The sequence below is a fragment of the Elephas maximus genome, chromosome 7 (genome assembly GCF_024166365.1).
Source record: "Elephas maximus indicus isolate mEleMax1 chromosome 7, mEleMax1 primary haplotype, whole genome shotgun sequence".
In the NCBI taxonomy this organism is placed as follows: domain Eukaryota; kingdom Metazoa; phylum Chordata; class Mammalia; order Proboscidea; family Elephantidae; genus Elephas; species Elephas maximus.
This window is the reverse complement of record NC_064825.1, coordinates 120,405,797-120,421,395: the sequence shown is the minus strand read 5'-3', so window position 1 is coordinate 120,421,395 and position 15,599 is coordinate 120,405,797. Positions and strand designations below refer to the sequence as shown.

At 39.1% G+C, this 15,599-nt stretch overlaps 1 protein-coding gene across 2 annotated transcripts in view; it reads left to right on the top strand.

The window, feature by feature from the left end:
* Positions 1-15,599, top strand: part of LPXN (leupaxin) — a 63,148-nt gene that overhangs the window by 26,952 nt on the left and 20,597 nt on the right. For both annotated transcript variants that reach the window (XM_049892010.1, XM_049892009.1), the window contains exons 2-4: positions 324-478; positions 7,990-8,036; positions 14,067-14,166. In XM_049892010.1, coding sequence (XP_049747967.1) covers positions 324-478; positions 7,990-8,036; positions 14,067-14,166 — 302 coding nt within the window. The remainder of the gene's footprint in view (positions 1-323; positions 479-7,989; positions 8,037-14,066; positions 14,167-15,599) is intronic.

Here is a 15,599-nt window from a genome sequence, read left to right as displayed (position 1 = left end):
GCGATCTGCCCTAATTAAATGATAAAATTCAATACCCTGCCATACAAGAAGTTAAATTATAGAGTGAGATTATAAAAAGAAATACACCTGTAGGAAAGAGAAATAGGCCACAGTAGATGGAGGTATTATACATCCTTTTTTTCTTTTTAGTAGGATAGGATAGACCATGTTCTTGAAGTAAGGAGTGAGGGAAAGTGTTTGAAAATAACTTTAGCCCAAGAGAAGAGGGAAACGAATGGGGCACCGTGAGGCTATTTAAGGGGAAAATTATCCCAGAGACTTACAGATTCTGCGTTACGATTCTCTTGTTTCTTATGACATAGATGCCTTATTGGAGGAACTGGAAAATTCCACCCTCCAGGACAGTGATGAATATTCCAGCCCAGCCTCTCCTCCCCTGAATCAGCATTCCAGAAAGGAGACTGACTTTACTGAGACTTCAAAGGTTCCTTCTCAGGATGACACAACTTCCTTGCAGGTAACTTTGCAATTATTTTCATGCCTTGATTATAGATGTTTGAGTGCACTTTCGAAAACTCATTATATCCCACATAAAATGAAATGATATATCCAAGGAAGAGAAAAAAATTAATGGTAATTTAAAGATGGTTGTTTTTGGAAAGAGGAGGAGAATTAAGAAAATCATCACAGAAGAATTACATTTTTCCTAATGAGGGAATGGTAATAGGTAGAAGATTCCCTCATTCGCTTGGGATATTCTGAAATTACTGTCTGCACATCAGAGATGCTGTTGCAGCTGGACTGGAATTATACTCAGTAAAGTCAGAGATCATCTGGGGAAGGCTTCTTAGAATGACTTTACAGGGCCACCACCTTTCAGGTCTTATTTTCTGCTAAATACATTAGGAAATTAAATTATTAGTATATCCAAAGATGACAAAGCTCTGGGGAACCAACTCACACTAACTAAACTCACAAGAACAAAAACCCTGGAACGGTTAGAGTTAAAGCTATCAAGTAGAACAGATACTAATATTTGCTATATATGTAGTCTCTTCTTGTGGATGAGTCTACCTGAGCCTACATTGTAATTAAAAACTTGCTCGATGAGAATTGAATTAGCATAAGAGGGATTAAGTAGCTGCTCTTCATGTCTGGTGATTTTGAACTATGATATTCTCATGTATCCTTGTATACTATGTGGAATAACCAGCAACACAGGCCTGAAATTTGAACTCAGGAGTAGATCACCTCTCTAACCGTTCTCCCCTCCAGCCAAATACACACAATTTTAAGGACACACGTTCATCTTTCTGTTAGGGAGTTATTGTCTTTGTTGTCACTGCTGGATTATAGCAGTAGGCTCTCACCTGGCCTCCCTGCCTTTACCCCTTTCCAGACTAACCTCAACATAGCAGCCAGAGTGATCCTTTAAAACTTAAGTCAGATAATGTCATTCTTCCCATCACAGTAAAAGCCACAGTTCTGACACTGACCTCAGTGGGCCGATAATATGTTCTGGTTTGCCTGGGACAGCCAGGGATCATGCCGTTTTCCTACTGATTTAGCTTTTATCCCAGGGTGGGGGTGGGTAGTCAAACTCGTTGCCGTCAAGATGATTTCGACTCATAGCAACCCTATACGACAGGGTAGAACTGCCCCGTAGTGTTTCCAAGGAGTGCCTGGTAGATTGAACTACTGACCTTTTTGTTAACAGCTGAACACTTAACCACTATGCCATCAGGGATCCTTTTACCCCAGATTTTAATTTTTGTGAACTTTTATTATTTGCATTTGCACTACAGTGAGCCACCATGATTAATAGACCTCCATTTCGTTCTTCTGGCTTCTTCCGTGGTCTCATCTAACAGTGTGTAAAACACATGTTCAGTAAACAGAGTTCTCACTTTATTATGGCTAAATCCAAAAGATGACTAATGACATCGTCTCTTTTTCCCACACCCTGGTCAGACAAAACCTAACAAGCAGCATCCTTTTAAGGAATATTCAGGATGCCATCTGTTAAAAAAGGAGCCCTGGTGGTGTAGTGGTTAAGTGCTTGGCTGCTAACCAGAAGGTTGGTGGTTCAAACCCATCGGCTGCTCCACGGGGAAAAAAAAAAACCTGGTGATATGCTTCCGTAAAGACGACAGCCTTGGAAACCCTATGGGGCAGCTCTACTCTGCCCTATAGTGTTGTATGAATTTAGAATTGACTCGACAGCAGCAGGTTACTTGCTAAAGCTAACTCAAGCACAAGCAGCTAGGAACAGCTAACTCCTGCTGTTAGGTTGTGGCAGGAGAATTGTGATGCTCCTTCCCCTGCTAGTTACTTGGTAAAGCACCACTTTTGCCATGGCCCATGTGGTGGCCTGTGAGTCGCATGGAGCCTCCTCAGGGTCAGGGTAGCTCATACCCACTGTCGTTGGGTCGATTCCCACTCATAAAAACCCCATAGGGTTTCCAAAACCTCCAGTCTCTACTGAAGCAGACAGCCACAGTTTTCTCCCACGGAGCCGCTGGTGGTTTCAAACTGCTGACTTTTAGGTTAATAGTCGATCGGTTTAACCACTGGGCCACCAGGGCTAGGTAGCTTAAAAAAATTATGTGAGCGTTCTTGCCACTTAGAGCATAACGTAGTAAATGCCCTTGCTACAGTATTTTTGTCATTAATTATATATGTAAGGCTGTACTGTTGTCTCTATATAATTATAGGGTTGCTATGAGCAGGAATTGACTTGACAGCAATGGGTAATGGGCAAGGCAATCCTTTTATTAACTATTTTATTACTGTTTGCTAACACTTTTTAATTTTGCAATAAACGCTTTATTGCTTTTCAGCAGCAATTGGCTCAAAAGCCCAACCATAGCATACCAAAAGTGCGTTTAATTTTCTCGAAAAAAAAGTTGATGGTGAACTTAAAATCCAGGTTTAAACCAGATTTAATTGAATTCCTATAACTGGCACAAATGTTTGTCAACATTTACCATCCACACTGTTGCTCATTTTCGGGTACAAGGCTTCTTGTGCTTGTAAGTAAAGTGAACTGGTGATGATTAATGAGTTCGTTCCCTTTGCAAACAGTTAAATGTCGTCAGTTTTGTATCAGTGCCATCAGATGCTAATATCAATTGGAAAATTTGTTAATTCCAAAATGGTTCAGTTTTTTTTTTTTTATCCAATTCAAAGGATCAAAATAAAGCATTTGGAAGTCCATTCTTCTGTCAAAAATGAAACACCTGACATTGTTAATGTAAATTTAATTGAGCACAGCATTGCAGTAAAAACAATGTTCTTATTGACTTAAAAAAAAAAAAAAAAAACCTGTGGAAAATGGTGTAGTCACTGTGGAAAATAGTTTGCCAGTTCCTCAAAAGTTGAACATAGAACTAATATGACCCAGCAATCCCCATCCTAGATGTATACCCAGAAGAAGTGAAAGCAGGAGCGCAAACAGAAACCTGCAAACCAATGTTCATTGCATCACTTTTCAGAATAGGCAAAAGATATAAATAACCAAAATGTCCATCAATGGATGAATGGATACACAAAATGTGGTATGTACACACAAGGGAATACTACCTATTTCCATGGAGTCGATTCCAACTCATAGCGATTCTACAGGACAGAGCAGAACTGCCCCACAGGGTTTCCAAGGCTGTAGTCTTTATGGAAGCAGACTGCCACATCTTTCTTCAATGGAGTGGCTGGTGGATTTGAATGGCTGACCTTTCAGTTAGCAGCTGAGCACTTAACCACTGCATCATGAGGGCTGTCACCTATAAAGAGAAATGAAATCCTAATGCATGTCACAACATGGATGAACCTTGAAAACATCATGCCAAACAAAATAAATCCGTTTGCAAAAGGATCTCATTTATATGAAGTAAACAAATACGTAGAAACCAAAGATTATTAGTGCTGACCAGGGGTGGAAAGGAGGAGGAAAGGGGAAGTTTATGCTTATAGGCATTGAGTTTATGAATATTAAGTGTATGAATGTTGAATATACTGTGGACTGCCTGAATAATAAACAAATCTGTCTTAGAAGACGTACAGCCAGAACGCTCCTTAGAAGCATGGATGGCAAGACTTTGTCTCATGTACTTTGGACATGTTATCAGGAGGGACTAGCCCCTGGAGAAGGACATCATGCTTGGTAGAGGGTCAGCAAAAAAGAGGATGTTGCAGGACTAGGCGGTGTTTTGTTCTGTAGTACATAGAGTTGCTGTAAGTTGGAACTGACTCCATGGCATCTAACAACAACAAGAAGTTTATGTTAATGGTGGTCAATGATTTGGAAAAGGATGGTGACAATGAGGAGTGGGGGTAAAACTTGAAGAATGCAATCAATGTCACTGAATTTAAAATGTAGAAATTATTGAGACAGCATATTTTTGTTATGTAAATTTTTTACCACAATTTAAAAAAAGCAACAAACCTATGGAGCAGAAATGTACTTGGAATTGGTCGTGGTGTGCACAAAATTCATTATTATATCCAAATAAGCTGCAGTATTCTACGAATCAAAATAGAAACTATAATTATCAAAATTTACAAATATTTTATGTATACACAGCATATATAAGTGATCTATAAAACTTTTGTGATAGAAGCTGATGTTGAATATGAGAAAAGAATTTCTGAACGACTACATGTATTTCTCTGTATTGCCTGTCAGCAACCAGATTTTAGAAATGCTTGCATTTTTGGCAAGCTTAAATTTAAGTTGCATTATGTTTAAAATCAGTTGGAAATCTTTAATCAAATTATTCAGTGAACATAACATGAAAATTCCGCTTTTGAAGCTTTTAGCAAATTTCAGCTGTGTAAAACAAAGCTTACAGAATGGAAGAAGCTTATTTTTCTCCCTATGAAAGTCAGGGAGGAATTGAACAAATAAAAAGACGAAATCTTGGGTTGTTTTAATTACCTAGTTTGAAAATTATACTTTGGAAAAACCCTGACTTTGATTAAGCCCCTAATTTTTATTGGATTAATTTATATATTCCACCAGTTTGTTTTTTTACCAGAATGGAATGAAGTTATGAAGGCCGGTGATTTTGCAGCATATACATTTTGTAAAATATTAAAAAGAATCACAAAGAGAGGCAACTTACAACTTCTATATTGTAAAAATACTTGTTGAAGAAGGTGGTCTGAATGGAGGCAGAAAAACAGCACCTGTGAAAATATTGGGGCTGAAATATTTACCCATTTTTGAAATAAAAAAAATAGAATTGAGAATTTCCTCCATTTAGCAGAATTTGCTTTGGTCTTATAGGTTCATCAGCATTTAACCAAGAACCAAATCCATTGCCATCTAGTTGATTCCGACTCATAGCGACCCTAGAGGACAGAGTAGAACTGCCCCATAGGATTTCCAAGGAGTGCCTGGTGTATTCAAACTGCCGACTTTTGGTTAGCAGCCATAGCTCTTAGTTAGCCACTACACCACCAGTGTTTCCCATCAGAATCTAGAGAGGGAGTACTTTCTCAAATAAAAATATTACAGTCTACAAGTATCAACAATTTCAAATATATTAACCATGAAGTGCAGCTTTGAAGATGAAAATTTTATGAAAATAATAAGACTATATGGAAAAAAGAAAAAGCATTTTTAGAAACATTTCCGCAACACAGTATTAGAGACAGCAAAGACTAAGTAGCCAACTAAGGTATGTGAATGTATATTGTCAGCAATTTTTTGCTTATGCTATTTTTTTTTTATTTTTAAAGGTTCAGATAATATAAAAGTTTTAAAACATTTTTTGCTTTAATGTTCATAGCTGTGAATCATTTTAAAATATTTTAGAAAATTATATTTTGAAAATAAGTGTGAATAAAATTATTTTATAGGTCCACCAGTATGATAACACTTAATTTTGGTCAATAAAAACAAAACAAAACAAAACCCATTGCCATCAAGCCGCTTCCAACTCATGGTGACCCTTTGTGTGATAGAGTAGAACTGCTCCATAGTGTTTTCTTTGCTGTAGTATCTATGGAAGCAGATCACCAGGTCTTCCTTCCACAGCACCACTGGGTACATTCAAATTGCCAACTTTAGGTTAGTAGCTCAGAACAAACAGCTTACACTATCCAGGAACCCTTGGTCAATAAATACATACCTCAAAAATATGTTGTTGTAAGTTGCCGTTGAATTGCTTCTGACTCATGGAGACCCTATGTGTGCAGAGTAGAGTGCTTCCATAGGGTTTCCAAAGCTGCGACCTTTTGGAAGCAGATTGCTGGGCCTTACTTCCAAGGCACCTCTGGGTGGGTTGGAATTGCCAACTTTTTAGTTAGTAGTCCAAAACTTAACCATTACTCCTTTAAAAAATTATGTAATTTAATCATTTTAGCATCTTCTTTTACTCTCTAAAGTGTTCTGGTTTGGGCAATAAATTATATGGTCACCGTACCTACGTGATCTGGCACCATTGACTCTCAACCCTGTCTCACAGGTCCACTCTGCTCTGGCCACACTGGCATCCTTGCTGTTCCGAAGACACACCAGGTTGCTCTCCCTGCTGTTCCATCACCTGTAGATATCTGCATGCTTCCCTCACCTCCCATAAGTCCTTGCTCAATGGTCAACTTCTCACTCAGGCCTCTGATCAACCCGTTGATATTTGTTGTCTCTCCCCTATTTCCCCTGATTAATTTTACATGTTAATCTGCTTATCTGCATATGTAGATGACACTTGGCTTGCTGAAAGTGAAGAGGACTCAAAGCACTTTTTGATGAAGATCAAAGACTATAGCCTTCAGTATGGATTACACCTCAACATAAAGGAAAAAAAAAAAAAACAAAAAAACTGGGCCAATAAGCAACTTCATGATAAATGGAGAAAAGATTGAAGTTGTCAAGGATTTCATTTTACTTGGATCCACAATCAACACCCATGGAAGAAGCAGTCAAGAAGTCAAACAACATATTGCCTTGGGCAAATCTGCTGCTAAAGGTCTTTTTAAAATGTTAAAAAAACAAAGATGTCACTTTGAGGACTAAGGTGTGCCTGACCTAATCCTTAGTGTTTTCAATCACCTCATATGCACGTGAAAGCTGGGCAATGAATAAGGAAAACTGAAAAAGAATTGATGCCTTGGAATTTTGGTGTTGGCTAAGAATATTAAATATACCACAGACTGCCAAAAGAATGAACAAATCTGTCTTGGAGGAAGTACAGGCAGGATGCTCCTTAGAAGCAAGGATGGTGAGACCTCATCTCACATACTTTGGACATGTTATCAGGAGGTACCAGTCCCTGGAGAAGGACATCATGCTTGGTAGAGGTTCAGTTGAAAAAGAGGAAGACCCTCAACTGATGGATTGACACAGTGGCTGCAAAAATGGGCCTAGGCCTAACAATGATTGTGAGGATGGCCCAGGACTGGGCACTGTTTTGTACTGTTGTACACAGGATCTTTATGAGTCAGTTGAGACCGACTTGATGGCACCTAGCAACAACGTTATGTCTCATCAGCAGACTGTAAGCACCTGTGTAGGCAGTTTTTGTTTCTTTGTTTTGTTTTGGTTTCTTTTGACTGCTGCATTCCCAGGCCTGACACAAGACAGTCAGTCGATATTTGTTCAATGAAGAAATGTATTGCTGACCAATCACCATTTAGACTAACACATTATTTCTGTTGGTATACTAAATTTAATCATGTCGTAGTCTTAGCCTGGATACCATTCTGTCCAGTTAAAGGGACTTTGCTCTGGCTCATTTTGTTTGTTTGATGGTTCCTTTTTGAGGCTGGTCTACTTCTCTATTTCAGTGCTTTTAGGGTGGGGGAGGTGGGCACGCTATTATTTGCCCACTTGCCAACTATGCTGTTTAGAATTTGGCCTTTCTTTACAGGATGACTGGTATTCCTCTGCCTAATGAGAGGAGATTTCAAGGACATGCCAACTATCAGTTCCCTTCAGGACTTGAAAGCATCCTCTAACTCTAGATAAGCACCAACCTTCCTGTAACAGAAATTCATTCTTTGTTCTTCGCTGTCATTTGTATGTCTTAGGCGCAGCTCGCGTATACTGCCAGTATCCAGGAGCCCGATACGTACAGGTACTTTTTTTTTTAATTAAATCCTAAAAAAAAATTATTAGATAATTGTCAATCCATGTTTGGACAATAACTTGCTTTGTGATTGTGTATTATTAGAACTCCCACCACCCTCCTCCTCTTTCTGCAGTCCTTGGGCAGAGCTGGAACTCTGCCAAGCTGACTTGGCAACTTCTCAAGGTGCCTGGCTTCCAGATGGGCTGTTAAGGGTGGTGGGTCCTCCTACTTCCTTCACCACTTGAAAAAGTATAAATAGTCCCAGAATCACCACAGGTACCATGCTCCCTTTCACAAAAAGAGAAAACACACCTGAAGAAACTTAAGATGCCAACGATATCAGAGCTGGGATCAGGACTAAACTGAGCCAGTGCATCGCCATGGCAGAGTAATGAATATGTCCTCCTTCAAATGTATAGTCTTTCCATATTTGCTCAGAATTTATTTAGTGGGTGGAGCGATATCCTAATCATAAAATTAAATATTGAAACAGGTTCACTTCTTAAATTATTTCTACTGGCCAAAGCAGTAGACTGAAGAATTAAAAGGCCACTTTTCTTTTTCTCTCTTCAATTTAGTTTGCAATTTTTTTAAATCAGAAAACTTTCTGGGAAACAAAGGCTTAAAATTTAGAGAATAAAGACTCATGCTTGGTAAAGAGTACCAGACCACATCTTACTTGGTTTCCAGATTGCAGCCAAGAGCATACATGCGCGATGTGAAAGTACTTGGAAGGATCTGTGCTATCAAGAAGTCTTTTAAAACTTTCCACTTGAGGGTGCTTCCTACGTTGGTGGGAGTGAGGCCACTTGATTCATACATATTAATGAATTATTTATTCCTGTTTTATCCAGTTCCAGAGAGTTCCTCGGTGGGCATGCCTCTACTTCTCCTAACACCCTGACCCCCACAAAAAATCAAACAAAGCAAGGCAACAGCAAATGAGCTTGACATACTCGGTAAATTGGATTTCTTAAAATCGTGGAAACTGAGACTTTAATAGAAATACAAATGAATGCGCAAAAATAAAACATGCGGATCAGCCCAACCAACAGCCATTTTCCTGCATCTCTGGCATTATGATCAGTTGAGGGCCCGCCAATACTAATTTATTGATCTGCCTTCTCCCTCCCCACAGTGTGGATCTCTGGTTATTTCGCATCAGACCCTTTCCTCCCTCCTCTCTTGCTCTGCATTCTGGAGGAGCTGACCCCTGGAGGTTGGGCTTTCCAGAGGCTGGAAGATGAGAGTCCCCGAACTCGAGGGTATACTTCTCCCCGAATCTCTCTGTTCCTCCAGCACTATCTCTGACAATAGCTCTATCTCCTTTATGGCTTCAGCTAGAGCAAGACAGACCTGCTGTGGTTCCAGTGACCTGGGCTTCAACCCCTCCCCCTCCCTAAAACAAAAACAAAAAACGCTGACTTGAAGCTGATTCTACCTCATAGACCCTGTAGGACAGAATAGAACTGCGGAAGTAGACTGCCACATCTTTCTCCTGCAGAGAGCTGGTGTGTTCAAGCCACTAACCTTTTGGTTAGCAGCCGAGCTCTCAACCCCTGCACCACCAGGGTTCCTTCCTGGGCCCCCAGGCTCTGATACCTCTGAAACTTTGTTTGTTCTTTTGGCCTAGAGGTAGTAATGGCTTCTTGCTGTGGCTAATCTTTGGGTTGTCTCCTTGTCTTGTCTCCTAGTCTTTTGCTTTTTAGCAATCCCATCACTTATGTAATCAAGTTTCTGGATTAAATTCTCTGTTTACTCACATTGCTAATGTGTGCCTAGTTAGACTTCTACTGATTTACTTCCCATTACTGAAATAATTGCTGTGTATGCCTGTGTGGGAAAGAGTTATGAAATCCAAGTGACCTAGTAAATATGTAATAAAACCAAAACCAAATCCATTGCTGTCAAGTCAATTATGAGTCATAGCAGAGTCATAGCATTGCCCCATAAGGTTTTCAAGGAGTGGCTGGGGAGCTAGAACTGCTGACCTTTTGGTTAGCAGGTGAGCTCTTAACCACTGCACCAGCAGAGCTCCAAATATGTACTAGACTGATACAAATCCTTAAGGCTGCCATGATTCAGAGCCAGCAAGAGTAGCATGTACAGATAGAATTTTAGACCAAGAAACTAGATTACTGCATTCTGTTTCTGCCATTTACTCCAGCTTGCTTAAATGAACCAAACATTGCTTTCAATCTAGAAAATAATTCCAATGCTGTTTGTGAATATAGCAATGTAATGTATTTCTAATATAGCAACAGCAGTATGAATAATAATTTAGAAATGTACCCTTTACATGAACAAAAATAATAGTTTTGGTGAGAACAGGGATGAACAACTCATATAAAATGTTACAGAGGAATGAATGGGAAAAAAAAATCCAGCAGAGTTGCACAAAGAATCCCCTTACCTGAGAAGTCTGGGTTCTTTTAAAAGCATCTCTTATGATTCACATTATTGAAATCTCTGAGTAATGGACTCAGTTGCTGCTGATGACTTAGCAAAGCACATTTACCATCTTCTAAAGGTCAAAGGACCTCTGATTTGAGGTTCTTCTCTTTTCGGGAACATTTCTTGCAGTGGGTACTTTAAAGATGTAATCATCAACTCTTCAAGGTCTCTCATTTCTTATTTAGAATATTGTGTTTTTAAATGAATTACTACTAGGATCTCATGGCAATGATCTATTTCTCTTTATACACTGAGATGGACAGGATTTTAGGATTATAGCAAACTACATTTATTCTTCCCTGGGGGCACAGGGCAGCAGAGTGTGCTCACAGTGCTGTTGCCTGATGAAGAAATTACTAATGGATTATAGCTGCCAAGAGTTGAGAGGGAGAGCTCCTCTGTACTTTCTTGGAAACTTCCAGACCCATTGCTGTGGAGTCCCACTCATAGGGACCCTAGAGGACAGAGTTTCCAAGGCTGTAGATCTTTACAGAAGCAGACTGCTACATGTTTCTCCCACAGAGAGGCTGGTTTGAACAGCCAACCTTTCGGTTAGCAGCTGAGCACTTAACCACTGTGCCAGTAGGGCTCCTTGGAAACTTCCAAGAGGGACTAATTCAGTTACTTGCATGCCCGATCATTTTTGTTCCCAGATTAAAAAAATAATAATAGTAAAATCTTGGCTGTGGCAGAGGACCAGACTAAGTCTTAAATTTTAAAAGGAGAAAATATCTATTGTTCTCCTACATTTTTCCTGGGGGTTAAATACTCACAAATAGGTATGTCAGCAGTGGGACAGGTACCCAAAAGACAGTCTTTTTTTTTTTTTTCTTAAGAGAGAAAGATGTCCATTGTCCTTCTACTTTTTTCCTGGTTGGTAAACACACAAAAATAAGTAAAGCATGTTTTCATTTTGAAAATATATCTACTGAAAACCAAACCAAACTAAACCTGTTGCCGCTGAGTGAGTTCCGACTCATAGTGACCCTATTTACTGAAAGATATAGAGTTTTATTTATGGCTGTGTGTGTGTGTGTGTTTGTGTGTGAGAGAGAAAATGTGTTTGGTATGTCTTCTGGAATAGCGTTGAAGACCAGCAATGATAGTAGAACTCTTGTTCTGCTCATTTCTGCTTAGAAATGTGCTTAATATTTGACTTTTAAATATGAGGCTTGCTATAGATTTCTTGTGGACACCTTTTATCAAGTTGTGGCTTTCTTTTTTTTTCCTTAGATCTTCAACAACAGTAATTGTGGTTGAGTTTGAGTTTCAACAGCTTTTTTTTAGTACCTAAACCCTGGTGACATAGCAGTTAAGAGCTATGGCTGCTAACCAAAAGTTTGGCAGTTCAAATCCACCAGCTACTTCTTGGAAACCCTACCAGGGCAGTTCTACTCTGTCCTGTAGGGTTGCTATGAATTGAAATTGACTTGATGGCAACAGTTTTTTTTTTTTTTATTGTTATGTTTGGAGGCTTGGTGGCACAGTGGTCAAGAGCCTGGCTGCTAACCAAAAGGTTGGCAGTTCGAATCTACCAGCCACTCCTTGGAAGCCCTGTGGGTCGGTTCTACTCTGTCCTATAGGGTCACTGTGAGTCAGAATGGACTATCTGATGGCAATGGGATTTTTTCTTTTATCGTTATGTTTAGAAAATTTTTCTATTATTTGGTAGTGTAATGAATTACGTTAATCCTTTCCCTAATATGGATGTCTGGAATAAATATTATCTGGCTACGCTGTATAATTTTTTAAAACACATTTCTGTTGTTTTTATTTAAGCTTTCCATACACATGCACACACATCTGTTGTTCTGTCTTTGTCCAGTTTTAGTGTCAAGTTTCTGCTAGGTTCATAGAATGACTTGGGTAATTTTCCATATTTTTCTATATACTCAAATAGTTGATAAAACAGCTTTTTGTTTTTTTTACGTTTCATTAATTTATGTTATATTTCTTCTGTTTAATTATTTAGTTGTTTTTGGGTTTTTTTTGAGATTTTTGCATTGGATGTTTTGTTTTTGATCTTTCTTATTTTTCAGTAATTGTACTTAGGACTGTGTATATTTTCCTTTCAATGCCATTTTGCCTTCAACTCCAAGGGGTGTATGTATGTGTTTCATTGCTATTTCTAAATAGTCTGAAAATTCCATTAATTTTGTTTTTTCATCATGCCAAGAGCTACTTAGAAGCACTTTATTTTTTCTTAAGTGGATAGATTTTTTTTTTTTTAATGGTTGATTTGCACTTTTATTCACTGCTAGCAAAGAATATTACTTGTATGATTTACTTAGAATTTATGAAGATTGATTTGGTGTCCTCAAACATGATGAATCTTTCTAGTGATTGCACAGGTATTTGAATACAACCTGTATTTTCTTTTTTTGGATCCAAAGTTTTATTTATTAATAATTTATTTACAATCATATAATATGGGTATAAAACCAACATCATGTACATTACCTAAATCTATATTAGGGGTCTGTAAAACTTTTCTGTAAAGGGCCAGATAGTAGATATTTTAGGCTTTATGGGCCAACGGGTCTGTGTTGAATCTACTCAGCTCTACAGGAAGCAGCTGTAGATAACATGCAAATGTAAATAACCTTTAGATAACATGGCTGGATTTGGCCCAGACTCCTTAGGTTGCTGATGCCTACTCTCTATTCTTATCTTTTATCTTTGTCTGGCTGTAACTGAGAGAAGACATAATTCTTTATAATAATAGCAAAAAAATGCTATTCAAATGAAAAATACAGGGCCATGGTCTTAAAGCTCTGTTCAGGGGTCTCTTTGTACCAAGGTGTTGGGAGAGTGTCTTAGTCAGTTAGTTTTTCTGTAACGGAAATACCACAAGTGGATGCCTTTAAAAAAGAAAAATTTATTCTCTCACTGTCTAGTGAGCTACAAGTCCAAATTCAGGGTGTCAGCTCCAGGCGCAGGCTTCCTTTCTCTGTTGGCCTTCTCATCAATCTTCCCCCAGACTAGGAGCTTCTCAGGCGCAGGGACCCTGAGTCCGAAGGATGCGCTCTGCTCTGGGCACTGCTTTCTTGGTGGTATGAGGTCCCCAACTCTGCTCTCTTCCCTTTCCTTTTTCTCTCTTGAGAGATAAAAGGTGGTGCAGGTCATGCCCCAAGGAAACTGCTTTACATTGGATCAGGGATGTGACCTGAGTAAGGGTGGTGTTACAATCCCACAGTAATCCTCTAACATAAAATTACAATCACAAAAAGGAGGACAACCACACAATACTGGGTATCATGGCCTAACCAAGTGGACACATATTTTTGGGGGACACAGCTCAATCCATGACAGGGAGAATGGCCTACCAGGTACATGGCCAACCCTTTCCTTTATGCACATGAGATCAAGGTCAGTTTTTGACATGATCAGAGAAAGAAATAGAGACAAGAGGCAGAGAGACCTTGTTCAGATTTTTAGTCTAGTTTACCCATTTTAAAAATACCCTCTGTCGTTGGTTTTAGACTCAATATCTAAGGAAGAAAAAGCATTTTTTGGTATTTTATGTGTGATTTAGCATTTGAATTTTGAGGCCTTGGTGTGATTTTTTGTTCTTCCCTGTAGCAAGCTCCAAAAGCCAAAGAAATCACCACCACCTCCTAAAACCGCAGCAGCTGCTCAATTGGATGAGCTCATGGCCCACCTGTGTGAAATGCAGCCCGAGGTGAGTACAGTCCCTGTGGTAAAACTTCCAGGACCCAGAATAGCATTGGCTTATTTCCTGTAGGAAGTCTTCTATGTTGTCATTCATTTTTCTAGACTAAGTATAATACAGTGGATGAGCTTAACTTTGTGCTGTGTATTATCTAGACACGAAAGGTTAAATATGATAGCCCTAATCTCAAGGAGCTTGGAGTGTGCATGGTAAAATAAGGCATATATTTCTGCAATATTTATAGAATAAAAGACAAGTGGTTTGCTAAAATATGTGGAGCATACATTAGGGATGTAGAGGGACCATGGAGATTTTATCAGAGAGGGGGAATGGGACCCGGGGTGGATAGGTAGGGTTTGAATGTAAAGAGATGGAAGGGGAGGCTTTTTTATTTGGAGTGAGCCCGGAAAGCATAGGCAAAAAAGGCCAGGTATAATGTGGAAGGACTATTAAGGAGACCTGCCTAGCAGGCTAGAGGCGACCAGTGCGCAAACTGAGATAGAGCAAGGGAAGGTCAAGTGTCTCTGAAAGGATGAGGAGTCCTAAGCTTCATATTGAGATAATACCCTCTTCCTTGTTCTACCCTCAAAATCATAAGTGGCAAGCTCATGTGGCCTGGCAGGGAATGTAAATCTGAGAAGTAGGCTTAAGGATTTATTAAGGAAAATACAGCTGGGCGTTCTTAAACGAAAGAAGTTCTAAATCTGGTTCGAGGATTTGATATATACACATGAAGTGACAATGAAATAATTTGAAGGCTGTGTATAACAATATGGGTGATGAGGGGGCAGTGATCTTATCTTTCTGGCTCATCTTTGGACTGCACAGAGCCTGGCACATAATAGTACATCTCTACTAAAGGGACAAATGAATAAACATCACGAACAAGTTTTCATTAATGACTGATGTTCTTTGATGGGCTAATGTCAACAATAAGCTGGGTGGATTGGCTCATTGTACAGTATATCTGAAAATGATAGAAATAAAACAACATTAGGAGTTTTAGTTGTGTTTTTGAATCAATTTAGCATTGGTCTTGATTTATTTAAAATTTTAATTAAAAATATCTGTTTATTTTCTGAAAAGTCCATACATTCACATTGTACAAGAATCAAAAGTACAAAAAGTATGTTGTTGTTGTTTGCCATCGAGTTGATTCTGACTCAAAGAGACCCTATAGGACAGAGTAGAACTGCCACATAGGGTTTCCAAATCTTTAATCTTTATAGGAACAGGTCTCCAGCTGTTTTCTTTTATGGGGCTGCTGGGTGGGTTTGAACTACAGATCTTATGGTTACTGGCCCAGAGCTTAACCATTGTGCCATCAGGCCTCCTATCATCTCTGTCCCCCAGCCATCCAGCCTCCTTCTCCACCTCACCCTGCCCTCCTGCCCCGAGGTAGTCAATGTTACCTGTTTCTTACATATCTGTCTAGAAGTATT